Source organism: Leucopleurus acutus (assembly GCF_964270905.1).
Source record: "Leucopleurus acutus genome assembly, chromosome: 1".
NCBI classification, from domain to species: Eukaryota; Metazoa; Chordata; class Mammalia; order Artiodactyla; family Delphinidae; genus Leucopleurus; species Leucopleurus acutus.
The window spans coordinates 171875261-171893129 of NC_139142.1; the positions used below are offsets into that span (position 1 = coordinate 171875261).

The 17869-nt window shown below is 40.7% G+C and overlaps 1 protein-coding gene across 1 annotated transcript in view; it reads left to right on the plus strand.

Annotated features, from left to right (window-relative positions):
- Nucleotides 1–10989: 10989 nt before the first annotated feature.
- TRPM1 (transient receptor potential cation channel subfamily M member 1) overlaps nucleotides 10990–17869 on the plus strand; it is a gene marked incomplete at both ends in the record, with an annotated part of 81828 nt that continues 74948 nt past the window's right edge. Inside the window, one exon of the mRNA XM_082838656.1 lies at nucleotides 10990–11117. Within this exon, the coding sequence (XP_082694782.1) occupies nucleotides 10990–11117 (128 nt within the window). The remainder of the gene's footprint in view (nucleotides 11118–17869) is intronic.

The window sequence follows — 17869 nt, forward strand, 5'->3', positions numbered from 1 at the left end:
AGGCCCCCCGAGACGCTGTGTCTGTCCTCCGCCTCCCCGGCCTTGCATCCTCAGCCCCCTCCGCTGCTCCTGGGGGCTCAGGGCCGCCGCCTTCCTCTCTTCTTCCTGCAGTCTCTCCATCAGCAAGCAATCCCAGTGACTCTCACTGTCTAGCATTATCTAGATATCGCCTGTGCGCTGAGTCCCATTCGTGCCACCAGCTGCTACACGACACCTCTGCCCTCCCTGCAGGTCCAGTGGGCGCCTGGAGCCTACAGTGTCCACTGCTGGGAGCTGGCTCTCCTCCTCAGGCTGGGCCTGCATGGCCCCCTCCACAAATCACACAACCAGCTGCCCGCTCCGCCAGCCAGAAACCCAGGGTCGTGCTTGGGCTCCTCCCCTCCCTCCATCCTCACGGGCAGCAGGTCCCTTCCCCGCCTGCCAGGCACACCGAGTATCTCCTGTCCGCCCACCCACTCCCAGCCTAGCCCCAGCCTCCAACCTCTCTGGCCTGGACCACACTCCGGTCTTCCCACGGGTGCCCTGCCCCCCTTTGCCCATGTATAATCCAGTCTCACCAGCTTATGTCACTCCCTGCTCACCAGTCACTGTGGCCTAAAGGCCCTGCAGAATGAGCCCCACCTGCCTCCCCAGTCACCAGTTATTCCACATTCCCAGCCCAAGCCCCTCAGCCACCCCCCAACCCCACAGCTCTTCCCACTACACACTGTTCCCTCAGTACACACTGTTCCCTCCCCCTAGAATTCTCTGCCAGTCTTTCCGTTCTCAGTTGAAATGTGGAACGTGTTTGGCAAAGACTTCCCAATGCAGCAAGGCCCCGGCCCCATGTGCACACCCCGTACTCTTTCGTACCCTCTTCTCTTGTCCCTTCCTACCGTTCCCCAATCTGCAGTGCTCTGGCTTATTTGCTGCCTTGTTCGTTGGCCATGAGCTGTTACCTGACGGCAATGGAAGCCTGGCTCACCTCCACCCCAGCCGGTGGCCCTGCACGCAGCCTCACACTGGCCACACAACGGGCCCCCACAGAACACGGGGTGTACGAAGATATGGCAGCTTGGTCTGTGCCTGCTCTTCCCTTACCAAGAGAAGCCCCCACTCAAACACTCCTCTCGTGCTGGGTCCTCTCCTGCCGCTCCACAGCCCAGCCCCCTCCTACTCAGATGCAGGGTGGCACAAGGCATCTGCCCTCCCCCCCCAAACCCCGTTCCCTCTCCTTTCTGCTCCTTGGTACCACCCCTCCCCCTCCGCTCTCCAAACCTGTCCTCACTGTACTGCTTCCCACCTGCTGCTCCACCCAGCCCACCACGCCCCAGCCCCAAGCGTCTTCCACCCACCTCTCCAAATCCTGCCCACCCTTTGAGACTTAACTCCCTGCACTTGCCCACCCCCTGAACTCCCAGCCCCTGGTGGTCTCTGAACCACCAGTTGAAGCCTTGCTGACACACGGCCTCTGTTTCTGTTTGCATCTTACTACCCCGTGATAGAAATGCAGTCGTCCCCCCTCATCCATGATTTTGTTTTCTGCAGTTTCAGTTACTTGCGATCAACCCAGTCTGAAAATATTAAATGGAAAACTTTAGAAATAAACAGGTCTTGAGTTGCCATGCTGTTCTGAGTAGCAGGATGAAATCTCACGCTGACCTGACCCATCCCATCCAGCATCTCCAGCCATGGATGTGGTCTGATGCTGACATCCAGCCACAGACACCGTCACGGCTGCTGCATGATCCAGGGTCACCTGGAGCAGGCGATCCTCCTTCTGACTTGTGGTCGGAAGGTCCTTAGCAGCCTAATGCTATGTCGCAGTGTCTGTGTCATTCACCTCACGCATCTCATCGCATAGGCATTTTATCATCTCACGTCATCATCAGAAGGGTGAGTACACCACAGGAAGATATTTTGAGGGAGAGAAAGCACGTTCACATAACTTTCATTACAATATATCGTTATAATTGTTCTATTTTATTTTTACTTATCGTTGTTAATCTCTTACTGTGTCTAATTTAAAAATTAAACTTTATCATAGGTATGTATGCATAGGAAAAAACATAGTATATACAGAATTCGGTACCATCTAGGTTTTGGGCATCCACGGGGGGTCTTGGAACGTATGAGGATTTCCATTTAAATGTAGTGTTTCCCAAATATTGTACAAGTGTTATCCCAGCTGAAGCTCAGAAGTGTGCAAGGCAGTGCCCCCTTCAGAGCAGGGAAAGTCTCAGCTCAGTGGAGTGGGCAGTGCCCCCGCGGTCCCTCACTCAGCCTTGTGCACTGTCTCGGGTGGGATCCTAATCCCCAGGGCAGATGTTCCCGTTATCTTGCCCTCAAACCCAGTTTGGACCGTCCCTGCATGGCTGGGACTGGGGCCAGGACTCTCTGTGGAGCCACAAAAGCGGCCTCGGGTCTTTGACATGCCCTCGTTGGGGAGGGCCTCTGTGACCCTGGGCTGTCACTGCCACTCTCCCAGGAGACAAGGGAGCCCCCAAGATCAGCATTGCTGCCAGGTGGGTGGGGTCAGCCACTAGACACCTCGGGTCACAGGTCAAAGGTCGCACCGTGATGCTCCCCCTGGCAGCTGCAGGAGAGAGCCCAGGATGGGGGGGGGGGGTGTCTAGTGGCTGTGGGTAGCCCACTGTGGTTTCTCCAAGATCTGACTCTGCCCGGCCACTCCACGTGCCTGTCCACCCACCCCGCCACAAGCCCGGGACACACACGCATTGTGTGCACAGCACATAATACACAGCACACGTGCCATGTGCATAATACACAAACACACACATATTAGATTCCACATATAAGCGATCTCATATTATATTTGTCTTTCTCTGTCTGGCTTACTTAACTTAGTATGATAAAAACATTAAGTCTTTTAAAAAATTGAGAAAGGCGGGTTTCCCTGGTGGTGCAGTGGTTAAGAACCGCCTGCCAGTACAGGGGACATGGGTTCGATCCCTGGTCGGGGAAGATCCCACATGCCGCAGAGCAACTAAGCCCGTGCGCCACAACTACCAAGCCTGCGCTCTAGAGCCCACGAGCCACAACTACTGAGCCTGTGCTCCAACACCACAGAAACCTGAGTGCCTAGAGCCCGTGCTCCGCAGCAAGAGAAGCCACCACAAGAGAAGCCTGCGCACTGCAACGAAGACCCAACACAGCCAAAAATAAATAAATCTTAAAAAAAAAAAGAAAAATTGAGAAAGGCACCCAGGCTATGGGCATCTCCTTCCCACCCAGGTCCCTGAGGCCTCAAGATCTCCCCCTGGGGGAACGAGTGTCAGCTGCTCCTGGGGGGATCCTTCCCAGTATGTGGTGCCTATTTTCCAGCAAGTGTACTTGCATATTTACATTTCTCCCCTCTAACAGAATGATGATACTCTAGAAATTAACCCATGACTTGCTTTTTCACTTGCTATAGCTCAGTGATCTTTTTCTATTGACAGAGAACGTCTTATTCTTTTTTTTTTTTTTAGAGTTTCAGAAAATTGACAACTGTTCTATGATTCAGGTAACAATCCCCTACTGATAAACAGCAGGTGACTCCAAGCCTTTTGATATCATAAGCAGTGACGCAGTAAATAACCCTGGACATGCGTCATTTGTTCAGGCATATCTGTAGAATAAAATCCTAAAAATGGCACGTCAAAAGGTATAAGCTTCATAATTGTGACAAATTATTGCCAAATCACCCTCGATGGAGAATGTACCAATTTCCAGCCCCAGCAGTGGTGTTATATGAATACGTATTTCCTCACAACCTCCAATATTTTTTTTTCTTGGAAAATACTTTAATTCTCCCAAAGAGCCATTCCAAAAAAAAAAAAAAAAAACACCAAAATACATGAAGGAGAGATAGACACTAAGATAGAAAAAACTTAGTAGCTACATAGGACATCAAAAACTGACCCATTCTAGAAGATGCTACATTAAGTCCTTTTTAAAATGATTAATATAATACCTTTTAAATAATTCAGAGATAAAAGTTCCAATTTTAAAAAGAAGAGGACAAATCAGATAGGATAGTTAGAACTTACGGGGTGATTTCACCAATTAGACAAAAGAAAAAATTGTCCAGTCTTCCTGCAGTCATCAGAGGCCTGCTCAACAGGTGAACATGAACATCTGCTCAGAGATACTCAGGATATTGGTCAAACTAATAGAAACAAAGCATTCACATAGTAAAGAAAATATATCACTAAGATCGAAGACTGGATATGCTTATGCTAATTGGCTTTCACCATGTATTTTCTTCACTAACAGCCACTTCTCATGGATATAGTTTGTAATCATAACAATAAATTATTTTATAAAACAACAAATCCCAATTGCATGTTAATATTGTTCAACTCCTCTTAGAATGGTTCGCTTAGGAAATGTCCAAGTATATAATCGTGCTGTCAGACCTCACAGTGACCTGAAAATTCTTCCCGTCACACTCATCCCAGGAACCCTTTGCCTTTTGCCTTTTTGTTTTAATATATCATTATCATGTTATAGTGAATATTGCTATCTAATTTTCCATAAATAAACATTCTAAACTTTTGCATATGATATGAGAATAGTTTTCTGGTTGGCAAGAAAATAGTAATAGTAATTTTGCTCAAAAATATAGGTGCTTATAATCAAACAATGGGATTTATGGTACACACTTCAAAAATGCCGAAGATCAAAGAGTATAGCAACTGTGAATATACTTAAGGATTATCATTTAGTTAGTTTATATTATTCTACCAGTTTAATATACAAATTGTAACCTTCTAATTGCTAGTTCCAAAGACTCACATTGTACATAAAGAATCTTCAACAGCTGTCAAAATTCTCTACTTTTTCTTTTCTATAAATGTCTCAATTGGGAAAGATAAACACAAAAAGAACTATATGGTTTTCATTAAAATAGGAAAAATAGAAATTAGGGAACACTGCATCCTTTACAGCATCCTGGGTCCCTAGAATCCTCGTGGAAATACACAGTTGCCAGTGATACTAACCAAACAGAATGACGGTTTTTTCCAGGGATAAGTAGCACCTACTTTATACTTCTGGAAGGAGGGGAGTGTTATAGCTTCTTGACTTCTCCCACTGCTTGAGATTCTGGAAAGTGTTTGCCAACTACCTGATATATGTATACAAGGTATATCTAGCATGGAGGAATTTACTGAGAGGTAGGTGAGTTATAGGTCAAATCTCAAGCTTCCCTGAGCATTTGTCCAGAACTAGGCCCCAGACTTCCTTGAAGGCTCCCTCAACATATGTTCAACCACACGTGTGTTTGGGAGGTTCTTATATTGAACATGGTCTAAGGACCACAGTTACAAATCCATTTCTCCACAGTCTACTCCTTGATCCTTAATGAGTTATTTAGCCAGTAACCATGAGGTATGTATTTTTGTATATTTTGTAACTGGGGATCATAACTCCCCAGACATATATAGGTATGATTTTATGGAACACAATCTGTTCTTTTTGAGCATCATCATGGACTTAGGGCTTTTTACAGATTCAACTAGTTCTAGTTATTATAATCATGGTCTTCTTTTTCATATTTAAATTATCAAAATTCAGTCAATAAAAGGTCTTTGAAGTTGGCATCTTTGTCAGTACTTCTAAACATCTTGGGAAGTATTCTTGCTTTCTCACAACAATAATATATTCTAGACCAGTCTTATTTATGCTGGCTGCAAACATAAATGCAGTGTTCTCCAAACAATTCTGGCTCATTTTAGTTGACAATAGTATCTGCAGAAGGCCAATAAACAAGATATTTAAACTCAGAGAGCCTTAGTTTCCTCTCTACAATGAGTATTTTAGAACACACTGAGCACACTGAAAATGTTTTCTAAATACTATTACCCATTATACAGAACCAGGGCTCCTTGGAGAAATGGCTCACTTTAAGCCTGGGTGAAGAAGTGAACAAGACAGGCATACAGTATCTTGTAACAGAAAGAAAATAAGTACTCAAAACAATGTGCTGCCTAGAAAAAAATTTAACAAAAGAAGTGCAAGACTTGTACACTTGAAATTATAAAACATTGTTGAAAGAAATTAAAGTAAGAAGATTTAAACAAATGGAAAGATAGCCTATGTTCACAAATTGGAATGCTTACATAATTAAAATGGCAATATTCCCCAAACTGATGAAGTGATTCAGCACAATCCCCATCTAAATCCTAGCTGCTTTTTTTTTCCTCCCAGAAATCAACAAGCAGAGTCTAATATTCATATGGAAATACAAGGGACCCAGGAAAACCAAAACAATCTTGCTCCCTCTGCTATATTTTGGAAGAGTTTGAGAAAGATAGGTGTTAGCTCTTCTCTAAAAGTTTGATAGAATTTGCCTGTGAAGCCATCTGGTCCTGGACTTCTGTTTGTTGGAAGATTTTTAACACAATTTCAATTTCAGTGTTTGTGATTGGTCTGTTTATATTTTCTATTTCTTCCTGGTTCACTCTCGGAAGTTGTGCTTTTCTAAGAATTTGTGCATTTCTTCCAGGTTGTCCATTTTATTGGCATATAGTTGCTTGTAGTAATCTCTCATGATCCTTTGTATTTCTGCAGTGTCAGTTGTTACTTCTTTTTCATTTCTAATTCTATTGATTTGAGTCTTCTCCCTTTTTTTCTTGATGAGTCTAGCTAATGTTTTATCAATTTTATCTTCTCAAAGAACCAGCTTTTAGTTTTATTGATCTTTACTATTGTTTCCTTCATTTCTTTTTCATTTATTTCTGATCTGATCTTTATGATTTCTTTCTTTCTGCTAGCTTTGGGTTTTTTTGTTCTTCTTTCTCTAATTGCTTTAAGTGTAAGGTTAGGCAGTTTATTTGAGATGTTTCATGTTTCTTGAGGTAGGACTGCATTGCTATAAACTTTCCTCTTAGAACTGCTTTTGCTGCATTCCATAGGTTTTGGATTGTTGTGTTATCATTGTCATTTGTTTCTAGGTATTTTTTTATTTCTTCAGTGATCTCTTGGTTATTTAGTAGTGCATTGTTTAGCCTCCATGTGTTTGTATTTTTTACAGATTTTTTTCCTGTAACTGATATCTAGTCTCATAGTGTTGTGGTTGGAAAAGATACTTGATACAATTTCAATTTTCTTAAATTTACAAAGGCTTGATTGGTGACCCAAGATATGATCTATCCTGGAGAATGTTCCATGAGCACTTGAGAAGAAAGTGTATTCTGTTGCTTTTGGATGGAATGTCCTATAAATATCAATTAAGTCCATCTTGTTTAATGTGTCATTTAAGGCTTGTGTTTCCTTATTTATTTTCATTTTGGGTGATCTGTCCACTGGTGAAAGTGGGGTGTTAAAGTCCCCCACTATTATTGTGTTACTGTCGATTTCTCCTTTTATGGCTGTTAGCATTAGCCTTATGTATTGAAGTTCTCCTCTGTTGGGTGCATAAATATTTACAATTGTTATATTTTCTTCTTGGATTGATCCCTTGATCATTATGTAGTGTCCTTCTTTGTCTCCTGTAATAGTCTTTATTTTAAAGTCTGATATGGGAACTGCTTTTTATTTAAAAACAGTTTAAAATACTTTAAAATACTTTAAAAGACTTTAAAATACTTTATTTTAAAGTCTGATATGGGAACTGCTACGCCTGCTTTCTTTTGATTTCCATTTGCATGGAATATCTTTTTCCATCCCCTCACTTTCAATATGCATGTGTCCTTAGGTCTGAAGTGGGTCTCTTGTAGACAGCATATATATGGGTCTTGTTTTTGTATCCATTCAGCCAGTCTATGTCTTTTGGTTGGAGCATTTAATTCATTTACATTTAAGGTAGTTATTGATATGTATGCTCCTATTACCATTTTCTTAATTGTTTTGAGTTTGTTTTTGTAGGTCTTTTCCTTCTCTTGTGTTTCCTGCCAAGAGAAGTTCCTTTAACATTTGTTGTAAAGCTGGTTTGGTGCTGCTGAATTCCCTTAGCTTTTGCTTGTCTGTAAAGGTTTTAATTTCTCTAACAAAACTGAATGAGATCCTTGCTGGGTAGAGTCATCTTGGTAGTAGGTTTTTCCCTTTCATCACTTTAAATATGTCCTGCCACTCCCTTCTGGCTTGCAGAGTTTCTGCTGAAAGATCAGCTGTTAACCTTATGGGGATTCCCTTGTATGTTATTTCTTGCTTTTCCCTTGCTGCTTTTAATATTTTTCTTTGTATTTAATTTTTGATAGTTTGATTAATATGTGTCTTGGCATGTTTCTCCTTGGATTTATCCTGTATGGGACTCTCTGCGCTTCCTGGACTTGACTATCTCCTTTCCCATATTAGGGAAGTTTTCAACTATAATCTCTTCAAATATTTTCTCAGACCCTTTTTTTTTCTCTTCTTCTTCTGGGACACCTATAATTCGAATGTTGGTGCCTTAGTGTTGTCCCAGAGGTCTCTGAGACTGTCTCAATTCTTTTCATTCTTTTTTCTTTATTCTGTTCTGTGGTAGTTATTTCCACTATTTTATTGTCCAGGTCACTTATCCGTTCTTCTGCCTCAGTTATTCTGCTATTGATTCCTTCTAGTGAATTTTTAATTTCATTTATTGTGTTGTTCATCATTGTTTGCTCTTTAGTTCTTCTAGGTCCTTGTTAAATGTTTCTTGTATTTTCTCCATTCTGTTTCCAAGATTTTGGATCATCTTTACTATCATTACTCTGAATTCTTTTTCAGGTAGGTTGCCTATTTTGTCTTCATTTGTTTGGTCTGGTGGGTTTTTACCTTGCTCCTTCATCTGCTGTGTATTTCTCTGTCTTCTCATTTTGCTTAACTTACTGTGTTTGGGGTCTCCTTTTTGCAGGCTGCAGGTTCGTAGTTCCCATTGCTTTTGGTGTCTGCCCCCAGTGGGTAAGTTTGGTTCAGTGGTTTGTGTAGTCTTCCTGGTGGAGGGGACTGGTTCCAGTGTTCTGGTGGATGAGGCTGGATCTTGTCTTTCTGGTGGGCAGGACTGCGTCCGGTGGTGTGTTTTGGGGTGTCTGTGAACTTATTATGATTTTAGGCTGCCTCTCTGCTAACGAGTGGGGTTGTGTTCCTGTCTTGCTAGTTGCTTGGTATAGGGTGCCCATCACTGTATCTTGCTGGTTGTTGAGTGGAGCTGGGTCTTAGCGTTGAGATGGAGATCTCTGGGAGAGCTTTCCTGTTTGATAGTACGTGGGGCTGAGAGGTGTCTGGTGGACCAATGTCCTGAACTCGGCTCTCCCACCTCAGAGGCTCAGCCCTGAGACCAGACTGGAGCACCAAGACCCTGTCAGCCACTTGGCTCAGAAGAAAAGGGAGAAAAAGAAAGAAAGAGAGAAAGAGAGAGAGAGAGAGAGAGAGAGAGAGAGAGAGAGAGAGAGAGAGAGAGAGAGAAAGAGAGGAAGGAAGGAAGGAAAGAAGAAAGAAAGAAAGAAAGAAAGAAAGAAAGAAAGAAAGAAAGAAAGAAAGAAAGAAAGAAAGAAAGAAGGAAAGAAGGAAAGAAAGAAAGAAAAGAAAGGTATTAAAATACAAAATAAAAAAAATATTAAGAATAAAAAAATTAAAAAGTATTTAAAAAAAAGAAAGAAGAGAGCAACCAAACCAAAAAACAAATCCACCAATGATAACAAGTGCTAAAAACTATACTAAAAAAACAAAAACAAAAAACCGGACAGACAGAACCCTAGGACAAATGGTAAAAGCAAAGCTATACAGACAAAACCATACAAAGAAGCACACACATACACACTCACAAAAAGAGAAAAAGGAAAAAATACATATTTTTCTTTTAAAATAAAGGAAGAGGGCAACCAAATCAATAAACAAATCTACCAATGATAATCAGCTCTAAATACTAAACTAAAATAAACATAAAACCAAAAACAAATTAGATGCAGAAAGCAAACCCCAAGTCTATAGTTGCTCCCAAAGTCCACCGCCTCAATTTTGGGATGATTCGTTGTCTATTCAGGTATTCCAGAGATGCAGGGTACATCAAGTTGATTGTGGAGATTTAATCCACTGCTCCTGAGGCTGCTGGGAGAAATTTCCCTTTCTCTTCTTTGTTCGCACAGCTCCTGGGGTTCAGCTTTGGAGTTGGCCCTGCCTCTGCATGGAGGTCATCTGAGGGCATCTTTTGGGAAGTCTGAGGTCTTCTGCCAGTGTTCAGTAGGTGTTCTATAGGAATTGTTCCACATGTAGGTATACTTTTGATGTATTTGTGGGGAGAAAGGTGATCTCCACCTCTTACTCCTCCGCCATCTTGAAGGTCCTTCTGCTGATATTATCAGTGTTGGGTGGGGATGAAGCGACAATCTGCCAAAATCTGAACCATCCTTGCCAGGTTTGGGGTTTCTGTAGAGATGTTACCTCTACCAGGTCTGACGGCCATAGCACAGGAAAATAGTGCAGTCATTCCTCCTAGCGTAGAATGTACTTCAGAAGAAGATGTTTAAGGGGTCGGTGGCACCTCGCTGTCTCCCCGGAGGCAGCCCTACAACAGTTGCCGCAGTCAGAGCACCACCCCGAGGTGGGGTACATCAAGCCTGCCCTCAGCTCTCGGATCCCACCTCCAATATTTTTAATTCTAAAAATAACATTCAGTGAATCTGAGCACCAGTTAGAAAAATTACCTGTAAATTAATTAATTAATAAAAAATGACTATGGTGTGTGGGGAGCCTGAGAGTCTGGAGAAGATGGGGTCTTGAGAGCAAATCAAAGACCTGACCCTAGACTGGCCGACTTTGTCAGCTTCTCCAGTAACTCACGTCCACACCAGGCTCCGTGGGGCACTGGCTTACTCCAGGGGCATCATCGTTCTCCCTTTGCAGACTCTGACTAGCATACAAAACCCAGGTTGTAGCCCTATGGAAACCATGAATACATACTTCTGAGCCATTTCTCTTAAAAGAAACCAGAGCTAAGATCCTGAAAGACTTGTGTCCACCATTCTTGGACGTGTCTATTCAGATGTTTTGGACAGACTTCCTGTTACTACTCATTTTATAAAAGCAAAAGAATGAACTCTGAGGATGGCTTGGGAATATCTTGGTCTAATTTCCACTTTTTTTCTCTTCCAGGGACAGAAATCTTGGATAGAAAAAACCTTTTGCAAACGAGAATGTATCTTTGTAATTCCCAGCACTAAAGATCCTAACAGGTAAGTTGGAAGCCATAATTAAGACATTATTCAAACTTGCACTTCTTTGCCAGTTGCCAGCAACTATTCTGGTGTTTGGGGGAGGGAGAGAAGAAGTCAAGGACAGCTAGAACTTATGCCCCATGTGAGTCATTAACCAGGGAGTCACCTGGGCTATAAGTTCCTCTGTCAAGATGCAGACAGCCTCAGGGGAGAGGCGCTGTCCTCCATTCACTCATGTGAGTTTTCACAAGCAGATGGGCCCACACTTTCCTCTTAGACTTAGTGAGATCAAGGAGCTGAGGGCTTTAGACAGATTTCCAGGGTATCTTCTGGCCTTTTTGTTAGAGTTCCTAATGTTATAACACACTGGGAAGAGAAGGGCAAACTAAACCTGAAAGAAAGAAAAGGGAGGAAATAATAGAGAATAGAATGGGAGCTAATGAAATAGAAAATCTTAAAACGATAGAGAAAAATCAATGAAATCAAAAGCTGTTTCTTGGAAAAGAGCCACAAAATTGACAAACCTTTAGCTAGATTGATGAAGAAAGAGAGAAGACTTAATTCTAAATCTAAAATCTTAATTCTAGAATCAGAAATGAAGAGACATTGCTACCAATCTTACAGAAATAGAAATGAGTATAAAGGAACACTATGACCTGTATACCAATGACAATAAATTAGATAACTTAGATGAAATGGACAAATTCCTAGAAAGACACAAACTGCCAAAATGATTCAAGAAGAAATACATAATCTGAAGAAACCTATAAGAAGTGAAGAGGCAGGATTAGTCATCAAAAATTACCTACAGGGGCTTCCCTGGTGGCACAGTGGTTGAGAGTCCGCCTGCTGATGCAGGGGACATGGGTTCGTGCCCCGGTCCGGGAGGATCCCACATGCTGCGGAGCGGCTGGGCCCGTGAGCCATGGCCGCTGGGCCTGCACGTCCGGAGCCTGTGCTCCGCAACGGGAGAGGCCACAACAGTGAGAGGCCCACGTACCACAAAAAAAAAAAAAAAAAAATTACCTACAAAGAAAAGCTTAGGTCCAGAGGGCTTCACAGTTGAATTTTACCAAATATTTAAAGAAGAACTGATACCAATTCTTTCCAAGCTCTTTCAAAAAATAGAAGATGAGAGAGCACTTCCCAACTCATTTTATGAGGCCAGTACTACCTTGATATTAAAACCAGACAAAGACAGCACAAGAAAGGGCAATTACAGATTAATATCTCTTGTGAATATGGATGCAGAAATCTTGAACAAATACTATCAAACCAAATCCAAAAACATATAAAAAGAATTACACATCATAACCAACTGGGATTTATCCCAGGAATGCAAGGTTGTTTTCACAGCAGAAAATCAATTAATGCAATACATCAAATTCATAGAATAAAAAACAAAAATCACATGATCACCTCAACTGACACCAAGAAAGTGTTTGACAAAATCCAACACCTTTTTACGATTTAAAAAAAAAACAGAAAACTAGGACTAGAAGAGAACTTTCTCAACCTGATAAAGAGCTTCTGTGAAAAATCCACGGCTAACATCATACTTAGTGGTGAAAGATCGGATGCTTGCCCCTAACATCAGAGACAAGACAAGGATGTTCACTCTTACCACTTCTACTAAAATTTTACTAGAGGTTCTAACCAAGGCAATTAGGTAAGAGAAAGAAATAAAAGGCACCCGTATTGGAAAGGAAGAAATAAAACTATCTCTATCAGCAGATGACATAATCTTGTATATAGAAAATCCTAAGGAATCACTAAAAAACTATTATAACTACTAAAGAAGTTCAGCAAGTTTGCAGCATACAAAATCAATATACAAAAATCATATATATTTCTATAAGCTTGCAATGAACAATATGAAAATGAAACTAACAGAACAATTCCATACACAATAGTATCAAAAAGAATTAGACACTTAGGGATAAACTTAACAAAAGAATTACAAAATTTATATCTGAGGGGCTTCTCTGGTGCTCCAGTGGTTAGGACTCACTGCCGTGGGCCCAGGCTCAATCACTGGTTGGAGAACTAAGATCCCACAAGCTGCGTGGCACGACCAAAAAAAAATAATAATAACAAAACTTATATCTGAAAACTATAAAACATTGTTGAAAGAAATTAATGACAATCTAAATAATTGGGAAAACATTCCATGTTCATGGATTGGAAGACTTAACATAGTTAAGATGGCAATATTCCCAAAATGACCTACAGATTCAAAGCAATCTCTATCAGAATTCCAGCTGACTTCTTTCTAGAAATTGACAAACTGATTGATATGGAATTGCAAGGGACACAGGATAGCCAAAATAATCTAATAAAAAAAGAACAAAGTAGGAGGACTCACTTTACATGATTTCAAAACTTACTACAGACCTACGCTAATCAAAGTAGTATGGTACTGGAGTAAGGGTAGACATACAGACCAATGGAATAGAACTGAGAGTCCAGAAAGAAACCCATTCATCTACAACCAACTGATATTTCAGCAAGGTTGCCTAAACCAATGGGGAAAGATTAGTCTCTTCATCAGATGGTGCTGAACACCTGGACATCAAAGGAATGGATTTAAGTCCCTACATAACACAATATAAAAAAATTAACTCAAAATCGATCAAATATCAGATGTAAGAGATAAAACTATAAAACTCTTAAACAAAAACATAGGAGTAAATCTTCATGACCTTGGATTTGGCAAATAATTCTTTGAAATGACACCAAAAGTATGAGCAGCAAAAGCAGCAAAACAAATATTCTTTCTTTCTTTCTTTTCTTTTCTTTCTTTCTTTCTTTCTTTACATTTTTATTGGAGTATAATTGCTTTACAATGGTGTGTTAGTTTCTGCTTTATAACAAAGTGAATCAGTTATACATATACATATGTTCCCATATCTCTTCCCTCTTGTGTCTCCCTCCCTATCCCACCCTCCAGGCGGTCACAAAGCACCAAGCTGATCTCCCTGTGCTATGTGGCTGCTTCCCACTAGCTATCTACCTTATGTTTGGTAGTGTATATATGTCCATGCCTCTCTCTCGCTTTGTCACAGCTTACCCTTACCCCTCCCCATATACTCAAGTCCATTCTCTAGTAGGTCTGTGTCTTTATTCCTGTCTTACCCCTAGGTTCTTCATGACATTTTTTTCCCCTTAAATTCCATATATATGTGTTAGCATATGGTATTTGTCTTTCTTTTTCTGACTTACTTCACTCTGTATGACAGACTCTAGGTCTATCCACCTCATTACAAATAGCTCAATTTCGTTTCTTTTTATGGCTGAGTAATATTCCATTGTATATATGTGCCACATCTTCTTTATCCATTCAGCTGTGGATGGACCCTTAGGTTGCTTCCATGTCCTGGCTATTGTAAATAGAGCTGCAATGAACATTTTGGTACCTGACTCTTTTTGAATTATGGTTTTCTCAGGGTATATGCCCAGTAGTGGGATTACTGGGTCATATGGTAGTTCTATTTGTAGTTTTTTAAGGACCCTCCATACTGTTCTCCATAGTGGCTGTATCAATTTACATCCCCACCAACAGTGCAAGAGGGTTCCCTTTGCTCCACATCCTCTCCAGCATTTATTGTTTCTAGATTTTTTGATGATGGCCATTCTGACTGGTGTGAGATGATATCTCATTGTAGTTTTGATTTGCATTTCTCTAATGACTAATGAAGTTGAGCATTCTTTCATGTGTTTGTTGGCAGTCTGTATGTCTTCTTTGGAGAAATGTCTATTTAGGTCTTCTGCCCATTTTTGGATTGGGTTGTTTGTTTTTTTGTTATTGAGCTGCATGAGCTGCTTATAAATTTTGGAGATTAATCCTTTGTCAGTTGCTTCATTTGCAAATATTTTCTCCCATTGATTTGAGTCTTCTCCCTTTTCTTCTTGATGAGTCTGGCTAATGGTTTATTAATTTTGTTTATCTTCTCAAAGAACCAGCTTTTAGTTTTATTGATCTTTGCTATCGTTTCCTTCATTTCTTTTTCATTTATTTCTGATCTGATTTTTATGATTTCATTCCTTCTGCTAACTTTTGGGGAGTTTTTGTTCTTCTTTCTCTAATTGCTTTAGGTGCAAGGGTAGGTTGTTTATTCGAGATGTTTCCTGTTTCTTAAGGTAGGATTGTATTGCTATAAACTTCCCTCTTAGAACTGCTTTTGCTGCATCCCATAGATTTTGGGTTGTCGTGTCTCCATTGTCATTTGTTTCTAGATATTTTTTTATTTCCTCTTGATTTCTTCAGTGATCACTTCGTTATTAAGTAGTCTATTGTTTAGCCTCCATGTGTTTGTATTTTTTACAGATCCTTTCCTGTAATTGATATCTAGTCTCATAGCGTTGTGGTCGGAAAAGATACTTGAAACAATTTCAATTTTCTTAAATTTACCAAGGCTTGACTTGTGACCCAAGATATGATCTATCCTGGAGAATGTTCCATGAGCACTTGAGAAAAATGTGTATTCTGCTGTTTTTGGATGGAATGTCCTATAAATATCAATTAAGTCCATCTTGTTTAATGTATCATTTAAAGCTTGTGTTTCCTTATTTATTTTCATTTTGGATGATCTGTCCATTGGTGAAAGTGGGGTGTTAAAGTCCCCTACTATGAATGTGTTACTGTCGATTTCCCCTTTTATGGCTATTAGTATTTGCCATATGTATTGAGGTGCTCCTATGTTGGGTGCATAAATATTTACAATTGTTATATCTTCTTCTTGGATCGATCCCTTGATCATTATGTAGTGTCGTTCTTTGTCTCTTCTAATATTCTTTATTTTAAAGTCTATTTTGTCTGATATGAGAATTGCTACTCCAGCTTTCTTTTGTTTTCCATTTGCATGAAATATCTTTTTCCATCCCCTTACTTTCAGTCTGCATGTGTCTCTAGGTCTGAAGTGGGTCTCTTGTAGACAGCAAATATATGGGTCTTGTTTTTGTATCCATTCAGCCAATCTGTGTCTTTTGGTGGGAGCATTTAGTCCATTTACATTTAAGGTAATTATCGATATGCATGTTCCTAGTCCCATTTTCTTAATTGTTTTGGGTTCGTTATTGTAGGTCTTTCCCTTCTCTTGTGTTTCTTGCCTAGAGAAGTTCCTTTAGCAGTTGCTGTAAAGCTGGTTTGGTGGTGCTGAACTCTCTCAGCTTTTGCTTGTCTGTAAAGGTTTTAATTTCTCCATCAAATCTGAATGAGATCCTTGCTGGGTAGAGTAATCTTGGTTGTAGGTTTTTCTCCTTCATCACTTTAAATATGTCCTGCCAGTCCCTTCTGGCTTGCAGAGTTTCTGCTGAAAGATCAGCTCTTAACATTATGGGGATTCCCTTGTGTGTTATTGTTGTTTTTCCCTTGATGCTTTTAATATGTTTTCTTTGTGTTTAAGTTTTGAAAGTTTGATTAATATGTGTCTTGGCATATTTCTCCTTGGATTTATCCTATATGGGACTCTCTGTGCTTCCTGGACTTGATTAATTATTTCCTTTCCCATATTAGGGAAGTTTTCAACTATAATCTCTTCAAATATTTCCTCAGTCCCTTTCTTTTTCTCTTCTTCTTCTGGAATCCCTATAATTCGAATGTTGGTGTGTTTAATGTTGTCCCAGAGGTCTCTCAGACTATCCTCAGTTCTTTTCATTCTTTTTTCTTTATTCTGCTCTGCAGTAGTTATTTCCACTATTTTATCTTCCAGGTCACTTATCCGTTCTTCTGCCTCAGTTATTCTGCTATTGATCCCATCTAGAGTATTTTTAATTTCATTTATTGTGTTGTTCATCATTGTTTGTTTGCTCTTTAGTTCTTCTAGGTCCTTGTTAAATGTTTCTTGCATTTTGTCTATTCTATTTCCACAGTTTTGGATCAGCTTTACTATCATTATTCTGCATTCTTTTTCAGGTAGACTGCCTATTTCCTCTTCATTTGTTAGGTCTGGTGGGTCTTTACCTTGCTTCTTCAACTGCTGTGTATTTTTCTGTCTTCTCATTTTGCTTATCTTACTGTGTTTGGGGTCTCCTTTTTGCAGCCTGCTGGTTCATAGTTCCCTTTGTTTTTGGTGTCTGTCCCCAGTGGCTAAGGTTGGTTCAGTGGGTTGTGCAGGCTTCCTGGTGGATGGGACTAGTGCCTGTGTTCTGGTGGATGAGGCTGGATCTTGTCTTTCTGTTGGGCAGGTCCACGTCTGGTGGTGTGTTTTGGGGTGTCTGTGGACTTATTTTGATTTTAGGCAGCCTCTCTGCTAATAGGTGGGGTTGTGTTCCTGTCTTGCTAGTTTTTTGGCATAGGGTGTCCAGCACTGTAGCTTGCTGGTCGTTGAGTGAAGCTGGGTGCTGGTGCTGATATGGAGATCTCTGGGAGATTTTCGCCATTTGATATTATGTGGAGCTGGGAGGTCTCTTGTGGACCAGTGTCCTGAAGTTGGCTCTCCCCCCTCAGAGGCACAGCACTGACTCCTGACTGCAGCACCAAGAGCCTTTCATCCACACAGCTCAGAATAAAAGGGAGAAAAAGTAGAAAGAAAGAATTAGTAGAAGAAGAAAGAAAGAAAGAAAGAAGGGAGGGAGGGAGGGAGGAAGGAAGGAGGGAGGGAAGGAAGGAAAAAAGAAGATAAAGTAAAATAAAGTAAGATAAAATATAATTAAGTTATTAAAATTAAAAGATAATTATTAAGAAAAAAGAAAACGGATGGTTAGAACCCTAGGACAAATGGTGGAAGCAAAGCTATAGACATACTCTCACACAGAAGCATACACATACA